This window comes from Typha angustifolia, chromosome 6, assembly GCF_048772165.1.
Source record: "Typha angustifolia cultivar Huaian chromosome 6, ASM4877216v1, whole genome shotgun sequence".
Taxonomy (NCBI): Eukaryota; Viridiplantae; Streptophyta; class Magnoliopsida; order Poales; family Typhaceae; genus Typha; species Typha angustifolia.
This window is the reverse complement of record NC_133244.1, coordinates 7,640,941-7,656,184: the sequence shown is the minus strand read 5'-3', so window position 1 is coordinate 7,656,184 and position 15,244 is coordinate 7,640,941. Positions and strand designations below refer to the sequence as shown.

The window sequence follows — 15,244 nt, the reverse complement described above, 5'->3', positions numbered from 1 at the left end:
GTTTAGTCACTATATCCCTGCCACGATTTGAGATGAAGGTTCTATTAAATATATACCTTTTGGTATTATTGCTAACTATACAAGGGATGAGATAACTGACATATTTCCCTTAGCTGTCGACAGAAGCATTGATCTCCATGAGAACTCCAGACATCTTGCTTAATGAATCCATATCGAAAGTATAGAATAGCATTGTAATAGACTGAAACTTTGCCCAGCATATAACATCTGAGCAGGGACGAAATTGTCAAAAGAACCATCAATATTTACAGTGAAAACCTCCCCTTTTCTTTCAGGATCGAGCCCTTAAGTGTCGATTGTTTGTGAAGTCAACTTCGAGTCCTTCATGGTGATGAAAATGGTCTTCTCTAATGTTCAGGGCAAGCATCATGCAGATCAGCCATAGGAGGGAGGCGTCGAGGTGGAGGAAGGCGGCACCGCCAAAGAGGCCGGTCTTCGCCGTCGGGCAAGTCGTGCGGAGATCGTCGTGCACGTTGTGGATGCGGTGGAGGCTTTCGCTGAACGTCGCCCACAGGGTCATCCCTGCCCCTGCAATACTTATCACCCTGCATGGATATAGTTTTTGTCAGACAAGTCTCACTGCCACATTTATGGTAATGTATCACGATAAATGACTTACAGAGAGAGGTTGAAGAATACGATGAGTAGAGTGTCCTGAAAGAGGACTTTCTTCGAAATGGGTTTGCCCTTGTAAGGAAAGAAGATGGAGACTATCCCTAGAGCTACGGAGATGAGCATGGCCACAATCGACATCGCTCCTAAGGCGATCGACGGATCGACGGGGAACTTGCAGATGATCACACCCTTTTCCGGGACTGGCGTTCCAAATGGCGGCTACATTGACATGCAAAAAATAACACGATTTTAGCTCTTTTATGTCAACTGAGTACGTACGATAGAGATAGAGCAGCGAAAGTTAACCTTCTTCAATTCAGCAAATACGTCGAGAATGAAAGCGAGCATACCGAAGAACGCGGTGGCACAAGCAAATAGTGGGATCTGACTAAGAGCCATTTCTATAAAATTTGATTACACAACCAGGCATCAACCAGGAGTAGTCCTGCAAAATTTGTGATCTTGATGTAGGTAGGAACCATGATACCAATTCATTTTAACAACTTATAATGAATTAAATTTGAATTCAAGCGAAAGGAAGGAACACTATTCCCAAGAAAAAATGAGACAGATAGTTAAAAAGGCTAATGCAATGCGATCATTCACAGATTGGTGAAAAGGACTTAGATTACATGAGTATTTCTGAGTTAAACCAAGTAACATCGGTTTAACAAATCCCACTTTTCTTTTAAAAAAGAAAAGAAAATTGATTGAAAAACAAAGAAGAACATAATCTTTTTTTTCTTCTTCTCAGAAGATAACAAAGGAGAACAATTGCTAGGTTTATTATTACCTCTCTCAGCTCCTTCGCAAAGGAAATAAAATAAAATTAAATGACAGAGTCCTTCCGAAATGGTTGCGAAAGAAGCAGAGGAGAGGTTCAATTGGAGCGAGTTAATTTTGGGGGAAATAAAGTATCCCCCAAATATTTAAAGGCCGTAAGATGAACCTTCTTGCAAATAAATTAAAATTGAGGGTCTTTTCGTGGTTCCCATAATTAGCATCTGCGTACTCTGGCGGGCGAAGCTCTCCGTCATCCTGCTAAAAGTCCAGCAGATTCCGGACGACTCGACAGGGCTATTTATGGTTCGAATCTGTTGGGGATCCTACTATTTTTAGTAAGAATACGAAATATTATTACGTGTTCTTATAACCAGGAGGACGAAGGTCAAATGGTCAAAGAGATGCATAACTTTTTTTTGAGAAAAATAAAAAATTTAATGATGTTGTATTAAATACCCATGTCGTTAAGGTTAGAATTATAATTGCTGCATAGAAATAAGACAGCATTAGTTAGATGATTGTTAAGTAGAGGTTTGAATCTTCCTGGTATATAAGAATGGCACACTATTAGAGGAGGTTAGGAAGAACGAGTAAAAGGGTCAAAGTGCAATTAGCTGGAAGCTTTGTTGAGAAAATGTAAGTTTTTGACTAAAGTTACGGGTAGCAGGTGACTTCTAGTCTATATGGATGTCACCACCAGAGTTTTGGATAGAATCGACCATCTGGAATAGTGATTTCATTTAATAAGAATGGTTGACAGGATGAGGGATAATTTGAACCCTTAACAAATTAGATGATTGAACAAAATTGCTGAACAATTTTCATAACAAAATTATAACCTACCGTAGGTGGTTGATCGATCCAACCGTTAAAAAATTTGTGTTGAAAATCAAGATTAACCTAAGAGTGGTATTAGTGTTGTTACACTCGCTAGTATAGCAGATCTAAATGTAATAGCGATGAATCTTGAGTTATGACGTGCATTTATAACGATGGACAAAATAGAGAATATTAAGTTACTCCTAAAAATAAAACATTTAAAATATTCTTCATCTCACTTTAAATATGATTCATCCTCCTTGTACCTTAGTCCTAAAAAAAATATTCTTTTGCACCTATATTAAATTAGCTTATCTCCGTAGTAACTATTCATTAAGAAAATTAATGTCAGTATATTTTTGAGGCATTAAGAGTAATTTAGCAATGGTGGCGGAGTTGACAATGTGGGTTTGGGCCTTGTGTGAATCCTAATAAGGCCCATTTAAGTCCCTTAAAAGGGGCAAGAGATTTTTGACCGTGTGAGTTATGGCATAGTTAAACGTCTACATTTCAAAGTTAGAATTAAGAGTTTAAGTGCTTATCCTCAGGAGAACAATAAATAATTTTGTTGCTAAGTGCATTGGAATTGATTGAAGCTTGACTCCTACCAACTTTAAGTGTCATTAATAACTAACCACTTAATTATCTTAGGTGGCAAATCCCATCAGATATACTATTTAGGAAAAACAAAAATAGAGTGACGACTCGTTGATATAAATCCTTCGTTTAATTGCACAAGTAAACATCACAATAAAAATAAAAATAATATTAATAAGATATTAAATCCTGGGGCGCTAATATAATACAATGGAGATAAACATCCATGACTTATAACAATTAATTTATTATAGAGAGTAACAATAAAGGATTAGACGGCCATTGTGGGGAATTTCATTTTCACCAAGGATTAGACGTCCATTGGATTAAATCTGATAAGATAGAGATGCATGCTAAACGTATTGAAAGGATTAACGAGTGAGAGAAAAGATAACATTTTTTACGATTACTTTAATTTAATCGATAAGGTAGGTCTGATGAGATTGTCTAAAAGCTTACAGCCATGTTTCAAAACTTCAAAACAGGGGATTCAATCAATTTGGAATTCTAGTTTCTTTTAAGTAATCGTTGTTTGAAACCATTAAGCGATTAGATATCAATATATGTAATAAATCTGATGATTCTTTAGGTCAAATCTGGTGCTAATGTTTTTAACCCTTCTTTTGCTGTACCCCTGTTAATATATATCTAATGGTAAATATAGAACAGAGGATCATTATAAAGTGAATTCTTACCTCATTTCAATTGTATTATTGTTTTCTAAACAACAATAGAACTCATTTCCAATGACATTAATGTGAATTTCATCTTAAAAAGAGTTAAATCTACGTTTATAAGATCTAATAAAGAATTGCTTTCAAGTGGTCCAAGTCAAGAAGCAGATGTGTTACTAGGAACAAAATAGAGAGCCAGTAGTAGTAGTATTACTAGTAGGCAAAGAAGAGCTTTCAAGTGGTCCCAAATTAAACCATTAAAATTAGAGAAGCTAAGAAAGGCACATGCAAAATGAGTAAAGTGGACATCAATAAATTGACTTCTCTTGTTAAACTCCTCCTGTTATATTTATATATATTTTTTTTTATATCACCACCTTTGGCTACATATGGCATATTACAATACCTTGAGATGCAAGTCTACATGGTGGTGGTGATATGGATTGACAAATATTATTCTACAGTTTGTACTCTTCTCGTGTGCCATCCATCTTGCAGAAGAATGTCTTGTATTAGACTAAAAATATGGAGATATCTTGGAGAAGTTTCTTCTCTTTTTTTTTTGGTTCTTTTTGTCAGGGAGTTCAGAAAGAGATGAAGGATATGCTTTTTAAGTAGGGCTAAGTTTGATCCAGGGCAATTTGAGGTGGGTTTAGCTTGCAAGCAACAAAGGAATGTAGAACTCTGTAAGATTTTTGTGGAACTAAGGGACAAGTGATGGTGCACAGAGACAATAATGGGGTATTTGAATCCTGCACTAAGACCCCATGTTGAGGCATCTCTGTCTTAGATCCCCTAGAATCTATCTAATACATAAAGGGCTGAAAAATAAAGTGAAAAAAATGACATTTAATATGGTAAGATTCTCTTTTTTTTTTTTTCCCTCTTGTCAAGCTAGCTAGAAAGTGCTCTTTCTTAGCCCACACTATCATCATAGACTACTTTGCAACTCCTGTTCATCCTCTCATTGTTTTATCACCTTCTTGTGGTTTTCTTCATTACTCTTGTGTTTCTTCTTATCTTATCACTTTACTATCACTGATTGCTTCTCAATTGAGCCAGAGACAATATTTCTTACATCATCATCTCCTTGTGCCATCTTGACACTTGCACCGCTCTATCTTTATGCACCACTCTGCTGCCCTTTGGTTGGTAAAGATTTTTTGAGTCAGTGGATGCCATTGTTACCCTCCCCTTGACTAATGTCTCATTGGTCGATGTCTCTTATGTAATCATCACCTTCTCCTATCTTGTCGGTTGACGTTCTTTAGTTATTATTGTCACGCCTCCAAAATTACAGTCATGTTGTCGGTGCCTCAGTCCCAAATACAATACATTTTATGAGATTTTAAATATTTTCTTTTATATTTTGATCTTGCTATATAATTATTCTTTCGGAGATTCATATATTTATATCTTGGATTGCTGGCTTGATAGAACCCTATAGCTGGCTTGATATTTTCCGCTCTTTAAAATCTATCATGAATACGCTCTATTAATTTTATTTTTTTTGTGTATCCTCAAACTTGATAATTTGTAAATATATTGTCTATTATCGGCCAAACGTAAGGTTCATGTTATATCACATGTTTCATGCGAAATCTAGACAACTTCCTTTTGTCTTTATCAAATGGCTTGTTCCACCTCATTAAATTAGAACATCAAAGCCACTTCATTTTATTTTCTGGTGGGAACCAATTCAAGCTGCCACATTTATGGGGGGCCACCTTTCAAAATTGATCACATTATATAATTTGAAAACAATATTCACTTTTTTTAATTAACTGGTAATTGTGACTGACTACAAGATGACCCAAATAAAATAAAATAAAATAAAAGTCTTTAACTTTGATGAAGTATACATGCAAAATATGTATATATATATATATAACCCTAATATTTGTAAGCGAGGAATGAATCTACTACGCTACAATTATACATATTTAACAGTTAGAATTCATGCATTAGTTTGAATTATGGAACGTCGACTCTTAGAAGAATAGACCCATCTATCTGTATGAGAATCTAGCCATGTGTTTGGTGTTCAATGTAATTGACCAATAAAACCTAACAAGAGGATTGGTTGCACCCAACTATTTGTCAAACGTTAGATAACATCTATCAAATTAAAAATATTTAAATTTAAAAAAAATTCTAATATATATATATATAGAGAGAGAGAGAGAGAGAGAGTAATGTTCAAATGAACGAAAGGTTGAGCAAGAAAATAGGAAGAAGAGTTGGAAGAGGGTGGGTTGCCTCTCTTATAAGACGTGCCTTCCATTTCTTTACAACATTGTTGGGAAGTTTGCACGACTAAATTGCCATGAGAAAAGTTAATATAATATTACCTCTTTCGTTTGGGTATTTCTGCAAATATGCCGCTACTTTTCCCCACCTTTTAGTGTCGTTAGCAAATATGCATGTTATCTTACAAACATACCCCCGCGTTTTGGATATTTTACATATCGCCCCTTCGGCTATGGTTACGCTGCAAATACTACCTTACATAATAATAGATCGAACCAACTCGCATTTAAAATTGTGTTTGATTGTTGGAAATTAAAATTCTAGCTTTTGCTCTTCTATCAAAAAAAAAGGCACAAAAATTAAAAAGTGAAATTACTTTATATATGTTAATTATTGATTTATTTTCTACAATCAAATATCAAATTTCAAAAATAGTAAAGTTTCTGCGAAGGATTATCTTCTTCATTTATTTTCTACATCAAACACTCTCGCTGTGTCTCGGACTATTAAACTTTGCATGTATGATACTTTCTCTTTGATAGTTAGAAAAAGAACTAAAGTAAATTCTCAAAAATGAAAACTTAATAGTCTCTTCTTTTTTTTTGTAAATTAAGAATGCATTAAATAGAAAGCGAGTGATGTCTCGCATCTTAGTAGCCTTTGATAGACATGTTATATACTAAGGATAAATATAACGTCACTCTCTCTTTTGCCAAAAATAAGAAAATATATATTTTCCCAAGGGCTCTAAAATTTTAACAAAGAAAATAAAAAATAAATAAGAAGATATATGTGAAAATTGATAAAAGTTCAGTAAGTTTAAAAAAATATTTTCTATTTTTTTTTTCTTCAAAATGACCCATTTTTAATTTATTAATGGAAACGTCTTTATATCTACATATTTAATTTGTTCAGTAAGAGTTGGTGGCGTTTGATTTGCTGTACTGCAAGCAGAGTAGGTGGATGCATTTAATCTAAACCTCAATGTTATTTAATGTTAAAGTTGCATTGCACTCCATGATCCATGGCCTACCAATTCCAGAGACCATTTCTAAATAGTTGGTAAACTAATTCGGTAGGAGTGATGCTTTCATACTCATGAAAAGCAAACACGGCACTTAGAAATTAAGTTTGGTCATCTCCATTAGTGGAGTTTTCTGAATTTATGCAATAGATTTTTGCAAGCCTAATGGTGGCTTACCATGTTCCATATTCATTACTAAGAACTTTGCATAGGTGGCATATAGTGACATCTCTTTTACATATTGCGTTACTTTGAATTGACTTGTTCATCCAACCCCTAGATAGGAATTCGATCATTGGGATAGAATAATGCATTGCATATGTAATATATGTATAATACCAAGTCTAAATGATTATATACATGCAAAACAAAACAAAATTACTAATATATATATATATATTGCTATGTAAATTTTAAACTATTTTTTAAAGCTATATTTATATAGAGACTAGGAGTTTAAGTTTGTCTGAAACAGTGAGTCAAATGGGAATATAACTTTGGACACATCAAGAATATTCAAAGTCACAAAAGCATATTAATAAAGTAATGCAGCTTAAAAGGATAAATTTACCTCTCTTTTTTTCTCTTTCGTTCAGTTATTCAACCTGAAACACTAGCAGAGATGATGAGAGGAGCAGCCATTAAAGCTATAAATGACACGTACCCTTACCACTCTTATGGAGTCTTCTTCTTCTTCGAATTGCTTTCTAGCTTCATGTCAGCATTGATAAGACACATGAGACTGGATTTGCCTCAATCAATAGATGAGCTAATGAATACATTGGCATATATTCCTTCCTGAGGCCTCTTTTTTTGCACAATAATTTAGAGGGTGAGAGTGTCAACTTCAAACAAAACAAAAGTAGCGCAGTGAGACCTCAAAGCAAACAAAATTTAACGATGGTAAAGTGGAAGATGATGGCAATGTAATGCAAGGAAAATGATAAATAATAGTTGATAAGGTTGTGGTAGGATTGAAACGTAAGTCTGTGGTGGAGATAGATAAATATCACTTTCGTTTGTATGGGATACAGAGAAGATGCATGATATGCCACTGTGAGGCCACTTTTGTTGTGAGACATCTAACCACTGCAAAAGGTGGAAGAACATTATGATTTTTTTAATATATAATTGCCATTGAAAGCTGTTTATGTGCAATTGCCATTATAATGGCTTTGCAATCATCAGTACTATTTTACTCTTTTAATATGAAACGTTTGAAATTGTCAACTGAGAATCTAAATCCTAATCCAAATATATATATATATATATATATATTAATCATGATAATGATTCTAAATGAGCTCAATTGAAAAAGAAATAATTAAAGATGTGAATAGTAATTTCGTAAAAGAGAGGTTGAAGCGTACCGCTGTGAATGCTGACACGTTGGCACATTAATGAGTAAGCATAGACAACGGACGGCCGAGATCAGCGGGACCACATGATCAATTGACGGCGTTATCGCATCGCGAGCTAAGCCGGGAAATCCAGGCAAAAGAAATGAAGGAAAAAGGTTGGACTGTCGCCATCGCGGAATGAGAGTCGTACATATCTCATCCGACGGCCCCTGCAGCTTCACCGCCAAGTGTAAGCCGTCCGAGCGAGGGGCCCGAAGTAATGCCCAAAATGAGAAAATGTCCGGCGAGAAATTGTAGCGAGAAGTTAAGCCGACAACTCGTGTCTGCTGCGTGATATCTTCAGGTGGTCCGTTTGAGACCTTTATGCGGACGAATAGATCTGGGGGTTGGATGAAGGCAAAGAACGGTAGGGATTTCGAACGCATAGATTAATGTATGCATGGATATGAGAGCGGGTGGTGTTACCGTACCAACAACCTCACCTCATAACGGCTATAATTTCCCATCCCGCCCTCGTCCTCTTTCTAGCCATCCTCTACCTTCGTCTCTCTCTCTCTCTCTCTCTTAAAAAATAGAGCCTGCGGCGATTCGCCGGTGAGAATCTAAGAGCATCGCCGTGTCGTAGATTTAACGACGAATCTAGCAATGGCTTCGTCGCACGATTACCCCGGAGTGCCGCCCGGCGATTTCCCGGTGGCCGCCGCCGAGCGGTCGGTGCCCGTACCCCTCGGGCGCCCGCCGAGGCCGGAGCGGCCTCGGGCGAGCAAATTCGTCGCCGAGATGAGGCAGCTCACGTCCCGCCTCTCGATCCGGGAGAAGAAGCCGGCGCCGCCGGCTGCCACCGGTGCCGGCAGGTCGATGAACAGAATGCAGTCCAGCGCGCAGCTAGGGTTGAAGAGCCTTCGGTTCCTCGATAAGACTTCTGGGAAAGACGGCGGGTGGAAGGCCGTCGAGAAGAGATTCGAGCAATTCGCCGTCGCCGGACGACTGCCGAAGGAGAATTTTGGGAAATGTATTGGTGAGTGAACCCTAGCCTCCCTCGGATTACCTATTGAATTAATTAGGATTTAGGCATCAATACTTGTGGAACTAGCTCAGTACAACGGTACCAGATCTAGATAGGCAATTTAGCATTCTTATGCTTAATATCTACCTGGATCTGGTTTCTTGAAGGCATGGGGGATTCCAAGGAATTCGCCGGTGAGCTTTTCATCGCACTGGCGAGGAGGAGGAACCTGGAAGCTGCAGACGGGATCGATATAATACAACTGAAGGAATTCTGGGAAGAGATGACTGACCAAAACTTCGATTCACGGCTAAGGATCTTCTTTGACATGTAAAGGTCTATGAACTCTCTTTTTCCAGTAGTAGATATGTGAGAACCCTTGCATGACATGGTGGCTTTGCTCTTCTTGCTTCAGGTGTGACAAGAATGGTGATGGAAAACTCTCTGAGGATGAGGTGAAAGAGGTGAGGCGATGGAAACATTTCTATTACACAGATGTTTTAATATCTTTTAGACTTGGGGATGATAACAGTATGATCTTTTGGTAGGTTATTATATTGAGTGCCTCTGCGAACAAGCTTGCAAAGCTGAAGGGGCATGCCGCAACGTACGCTGCCCTGATCATGGAAGAGCTTGACCCAGATCATCTTGGCTACATTGAGGTACTAAAACTATGCTGAATACTTTTTCAAAGGCATGAGACCTATTGCAATAGGTATATTGACCGCTTACAATATTTATTCTTACAGATTTGGCAGCTCGAAACATTACTTCGAGGGATGGTGAGTTCACAGGGAAATGAGAAGATGACCAAGAGGACAAACAGCCTTGCGAGAACTATGATACCGAAGCGATACAGAAACCCTGCGAAGAAGTATGTGAGCAAGACTGCAGATTTCATCCTTGAGAACTGGAAGAGGATATGGCTTGTGTCAATATGGTTGACGCTAAATATTGCACTGTTTGTGTGGAAATTTGAACAGTACAAGAGGAGAGCAGCATTTGAAGTGATGGGCTATTGTGTCTGTGTAGCCAAAGGCGCAGCAGAGACGTTGAAGCTGAACATGGCATTAATTCTGATACCTGTTTGTCGAAACACACTCACAAGGCTCAGATCAACTTCTCTTAGCAATATCATTCCGTTTGATGATAACATCAACTTCCACAAGGTATGGAGAACTAATCTTGCACATAACTATAAAAAGAATTTTGAAGCAACTATTAATTCTTCTATTGCTCATCGGCGTCTCCAGGTCATTGCATTGGCGATCGCAACTGGGACTATTGTTCATACACTTTCTCATGTTACATGTGATTTTCCAAGGCTAATCACTTGCCCGAATTCCAAATTCCTTGCCACTTTAGGGCCCAATTTTGACTACAAGCAGCCAACTTATCCATCACTGCTAGCTAGCATTCCTGGGGTCACTGGGATCCTGATGATCATCATGATGGCGTTTTCCTTCACACTGGCAACGCATTTTTTCAGGAGGAGTGTGGTGAAGTTGCCGTCTCCCCTCCATCACTTGGCAGGATTCAATGCATTTTGGTATGCTCACCACCTTCTCGCGCTTGTTTATATCCTCCTAGTGCTGCATGGCTTCTTTATCTTCCTCACCAAGAAATGGTACAAAAAGACAGTAAGTATCGGGGATTTTTTCTCTTCCTTTTTTTTTTTTGGCATCAAGTAGTTTCTTTTCCACAGTCATCGGTAAGTTTTAATCAGACCAGCTCTTTTCATCTTCTTGCCCAGACATGGATGTACCTTGCAATTCCAGTCCTTTTCTATGCCTGTGAGAGATTAATCAGAAAATTTCGTGAGAAGAACTACCGTGTGACCATCGTTAAGGTAAGCTCTTTTTCAGATTGATACACACAAAATATTTCTACTTGTTTTTTTGAACTAAATAACAAACGAATTTTATCTTTTATTATTATGCAGGCAGCAATTTATCCAGGAAATGTTCTTTCCATACATATGAAAAAGCCACCAGGATTCAGGTACAAGAGTGGAATGTACCTGTTTGTGAAATGCCCGGATGTCTCACCATTTGAATGGTATGTTATCATCTCGAGATGCAGATTACTGAGAAGTAATATTTCTTGCTTTCAGCTTCTTATGCTTTATCTCAACAGGCATCCCTTCTCGATCACATCTGCTCCAGGAGACGACAACTTGAGTGTCCATATCCGAACCTTGGGAGACTGGACAACTGAACTCCGAAATTTATTTGGAAAGGTTTGGTTAGCCAAATTTGGCAGTATATATTCGATATAAATAATTTTCTAAATTAGAACATGTTGAATCAAAAGAATGGGACAAAGTAATAGTAAAGATGCCTCTTGATGCAGGCCTGCGAGGCTCAAGTTACTTCCAAGAAGGCAAGTCTTATCAGACTTGAAACCACAGTTATAGCAGATGCTGAGATTGAACAGACTAGGTGATTAGATGATCGTGGTCTTTAAGTGTCTTTCGTTGAATCTCCGTGCACAAAGTATCAGAAGCATTTCGCTAACATGACTTTCTTCACAGATTCCCAAAGCTCCTGATTGATGGCCCTTACGGTGCACCGGCACAAAATTACAAGAAATATGACATTCTTTTGCTCATCGGACTTGGAATTGGTGCAACTCCCTTCATCAGCATATTGAAGGATCTGTTGAACAATATAAAGTCCAACGAAGTAAGTCACTTGAGCATTTCCAGAGTTTTGTTAGATCATATAAAAAGGAAGAAAACAATTACTAACGTACTGAGTCTAAGCAGGAGATCCAAAGCATACACAAGTCTGAGATAAATAGCATCAAGAGTGATGGTCCAGGAAGGGCTTATTTCTATTGGGTAACAAGGGAACAGGGCTCATTCGAATGGTTCAAAGGTGTCATGAATGATGTTGCCGAGAGTGATCATGATGTACTTCCTCAGTAACTGCTTCATTAAGCTTTTTCCATTCTCATTGTTTCTGACAGATAACAGATAATGTGATGTTCATCTATTGCAGAATGTTATAGAAATGCACAATTACCTGACCAGTGTGTATGAAGAAGGTGATGCAAGGTCTGCGTTGATTGCTATGGTTCAGTCGCTTCAACATGCCAAAAATGGTGTTGATATCGTGTCCGGAAGCCGGGTAAGCACTCATTATCACTACTTAAGGTAAAACATTACAAAACAGACATTTGTTTTCTCTCTGACCCCTTCCATAACAGATTCGGACACACTTCGCAAGGCCAAACTGGAGAAAGGTGTTCTCTGATTTAGCCAATGCCCACAAGAACTCTCGTATAGGTAAGCATAATAAATAGAGTTCAATGTAGTGCTTTAATGTCTGTGAACTTGCTTACACAGAGAACTGCAGGTGTTTTCTATTGCGGATCTCCAACACTTACAAAACAATTGAAAGATCTTTCGAAAGAGTTCAGCCATACAACATCTACACGCTTCCACTTCCACAAGGAGAACTTCTAAACTCCGAACCAAGAGAACATAGATGCAAAACAGCATATACTTGTACAGGAGAAGGAAGGAGATTCCAATACATGATAGTATTATATGTTTTCTTACAGCTATATGTATAGAATTTGTATTGTTAGTCAATAGTGCATTGTGCACGTAGAATAAGATGAGTTACAGATCAACCAGTATATATATATGGACAAAAATCAGGTTTCTTGTTACAATTGTTTGGAGCAGACAAGTGCTTGAGAGAATAATGTAGCAGGCCATTGGCCGCCTTTCTTGAACTTATAAAAAGACCGGTGCATTGAATATATGATCTTTATCTTCCTTTCTCGTTTATTGTGAATAGCTAAGTTGAAGCATCTTCTGCAATAATGGCAGTGTTCACTCTTGCACATTCAGATTCAACTCACGTTGCACTTTGAAAAATATTTGATACAGATACTTCTCAACATCTTGTTTTGCCTCTTCAAAATTTCTCGCCAGTTTGCTTCCTTTTTTGGGTGCTCACTATACTCCTTTTAGATGCTTGCGGCAACTTTGGTGCCTTCTCCACAGTCCCTTCACCTTTGGTTTGACTTTTCTTTGATCTACCTATGTTAAAACCAGAGTCCCTAGCAGAATTCTCACACTTACACCTTTGCAAAGCCAAGTTTTTGAGTGGAATGGAAATGTCAAGAGGCAACAGCACTTCCTCCAGTTCATGCCACTCAAGATCTTCAAGATCCCCATCTTCGTACACAACCCTGTACCAATTTGTTTCTCTATCATACTTAACCACTTTGCCAGGGTAATACTGATCTCCAAACAACTTGCTTACTTTCCTTCCTTCCAGCCATTCGGCAAAGCAAGGATCACCTTCAGATTCTGCATTGCTAGCATAATGCATAGGTTCATGTACAGAGCCATCACAGGTCAAATCCGGGACGCCGTTAATTATGATAGCAGGCTCTCCAATCACCTCAATTACAGCAGATTCTGCCTTTTGTCTGTCGTGACCTGTTTCCATGACACTAAATTGTACAAGTCTCCGATAAAACTAACAGAAGAAGTTGATGATCTGTATCACAGAGAAAGTAGAACTTTGGGATCAGACATGTTCTTGTTTAACAAAGCATGAAAGACATGATTGGCAATGGCAAACATTCTCACCGCCCCACTACTTTGCTTGTAGACTCTAATTGTTCCTATTTGTAGAGACAAAAGGAATGTGAAATTGAGTTCATCTAAGTAATATGTCACTAAGAGTGTATGTTCCTACTTATACATGTATATAGAAAGAGAAGACTAAAGATTTCAAATTTGAAACGAATAAGACAGAAAAAATTCTTTTGCTGAAATAACTACTAAAATAATAATAATAATAATCTTTGCGAGGTTTAAATAAACTTTCACCCCTTATATTCAAATTGGAACTGGTACCTTTTTCGTTTGTATTTGACTAATCTACAAATCGAATAAAACAACATTTATTAAAAGTAAATTTATAAATAAGAATAAAATTTTAATGCATAAAAAATAATACTAATCGAATTTCATATAATAAAGATACGACAAAAATATTCATATATTTTAAACATATATTATATCTTTATCATATAAAATTTGAAGGTAAATACTTCAATGCATTTTTAAAAATTATAAATTTAATCCAACGACTATAATAGCCAGTTTTTATATCGGTACCGAGAAACCGATACCGATTCTAAAACCACATTACGTTGAAAAAAAGAGTATATTAGTGAAGAAGATTTAATTACGTGTGTCTAACTTTCCAATTTTCTTATTATACCCTTAAAGATTTTAACAATTAGACCTTCATTAAACTGATAGATAGACAATTAACTTTATGGTACAGAAGAAGCGCTCTACACGTTTTCTTTCTTCTTTCGTTAAGATTTCTCTCTTAAATATAATTATACCTTAATTATAAGAGATATCATTTAATATTAAATAATTTAAATTTGATTATTTGGAGATAAACTTCAATTTAAATATAATTCTCTATCACTATCTATTAAAATTTAATTTAAATCAATCTTAAACTAATGGGAGATATATACAAATAATAAAAAATAATCAAGAAGATAAAATGTAATTAAATTTTCATCAAGTTAATTATAAAAGACATTAATACCCTTATCTTGATATATATACATTACTCTCAGTTAATGATATATATGTCTTTTATTTAACAAAATATTAAGATAATATAATTGTCAAAAAATAATGTGTAATATTATATATTAAAAAAAATTACCTACTGAACTGATAATATCTTTCATTCATGTTATACCCTTAAAGATCTTTAACCGTTAGGTCTTCATCAAATTGATTGATAAAGAATTAACTCTATTGCACGGAAGAAACCGATATTATTTTAGAGATGTGTTAAAAAATTTATCCAATTATCTATAATTTTATCTCTACCGATCTTCTCATTCGTGGATAAAGTGACACAAATGAAATATAGAGTGGTGAAGTGATTTCCCCTGCACTATATTACCAAAAACTAGTTATTTCCATTGGTTCACCCAAAACACTCCCTGCCCTATTCCTTCTTCAATTACTCAACTTGTATTCTTCTCCAACTCCATTTCTCTTCCCAAATCCGTGCAATAAATACTTCTTGAC

At 36.7% G+C, this 15,244-nt stretch overlaps 2 protein-coding genes across 2 annotated transcripts; one reads left to right on the top strand and one right to left on the bottom strand.

Moving 5' to 3' along the window:
- Positions 1–184: 184 nt before the first annotated feature.
- Positions 185–1,520, bottom strand: LOC140761621 (uncharacterized). Its single transcript, XM_073099041.1, has 4 exons — positions 1,430–1,520; positions 943–1,081; positions 641–855; positions 185–566 (listed from the first exon to the last, which is right to left on the bottom strand). Exons 2-4 carry the CDS (start codon positions 1,033–1,035, stop codon positions 293–295), a joined length of 582 nt encoding a protein of 193 aa, XP_072955142.1. The 5' UTR covers positions 1,036–1,081; positions 1,430–1,520; the 3' UTR covers positions 185–292.
- A 7,140-nt stretch (positions 1,521–8,660) lies between these two features.
- LOC140760926 (putative respiratory burst oxidase homolog protein H) lies at positions 8,661–12,943 on the top strand. Its single transcript, XM_073098021.1, has 15 exons — positions 8,661–9,162; positions 9,318–9,480; positions 9,566–9,614; positions 9,699–9,812; positions 9,900–10,319; positions 10,404–10,790; positions 10,904–10,999; positions 11,093–11,208; positions 11,287–11,389; positions 11,503–11,591; positions 11,684–11,834; positions 11,918–12,064; positions 12,153–12,281; positions 12,361–12,439; positions 12,510–12,943. The coding sequence occupies exons 1-15, from the start codon at positions 8,790–8,792 to the stop codon at positions 12,617–12,619; spliced, it is 2,526 nt and encodes an 841-aa protein (XP_072954122.1). The 5' UTR covers positions 8,661–8,789; the 3' UTR covers positions 12,620–12,943.
- The last annotated feature ends 2,301 nt before the right edge of the window (positions 12,944–15,244 follow it).

Bases quoted from the DNA above. Each gene is read 5' to 3' on its own strand.
- LOC140761621 (XM_073099041.1), bottom strand. From the start codon at position 1,035: ATGGCTCTTAGTCAGATCCCACTATTTGCTTGTGCCACCGCGTTCTTC. The intron at 856-942 runs GTTAACTTTCGC...ATGTCAATGTAG, and splicing joins TATTTGCTGAATTGAAGAAG to CCGCCATTTGGAACGCCAGT. The intron at 567-640 runs GTAAGTCATTTA...ATATCCATGCAG, and splicing joins GTATTCTTCAACCTCTCTCT to GGTGATAAGTATTGCAGGGG.
- LOC140760926 (XM_073098021.1), top strand. From the start codon at position 8,790: ATGGCTTCGTCGCACGATTACCCCGGAGTGCCGCCCGGCGATTTCCCG. The intron at 9,163-9,317 runs GTGAGTGAACCC...GGTTTCTTGAAG, and splicing joins GAATTTTGGGAAATGTATTG to GCATGGGGGATTCCAAGGAA. The intron at 12,282-12,360 runs GTAAGCACTCAT...CTTCCATAACAG, and splicing joins ATATCGTGTCCGGAAGCCGG to ATTCGGACACACTTCGCAAG.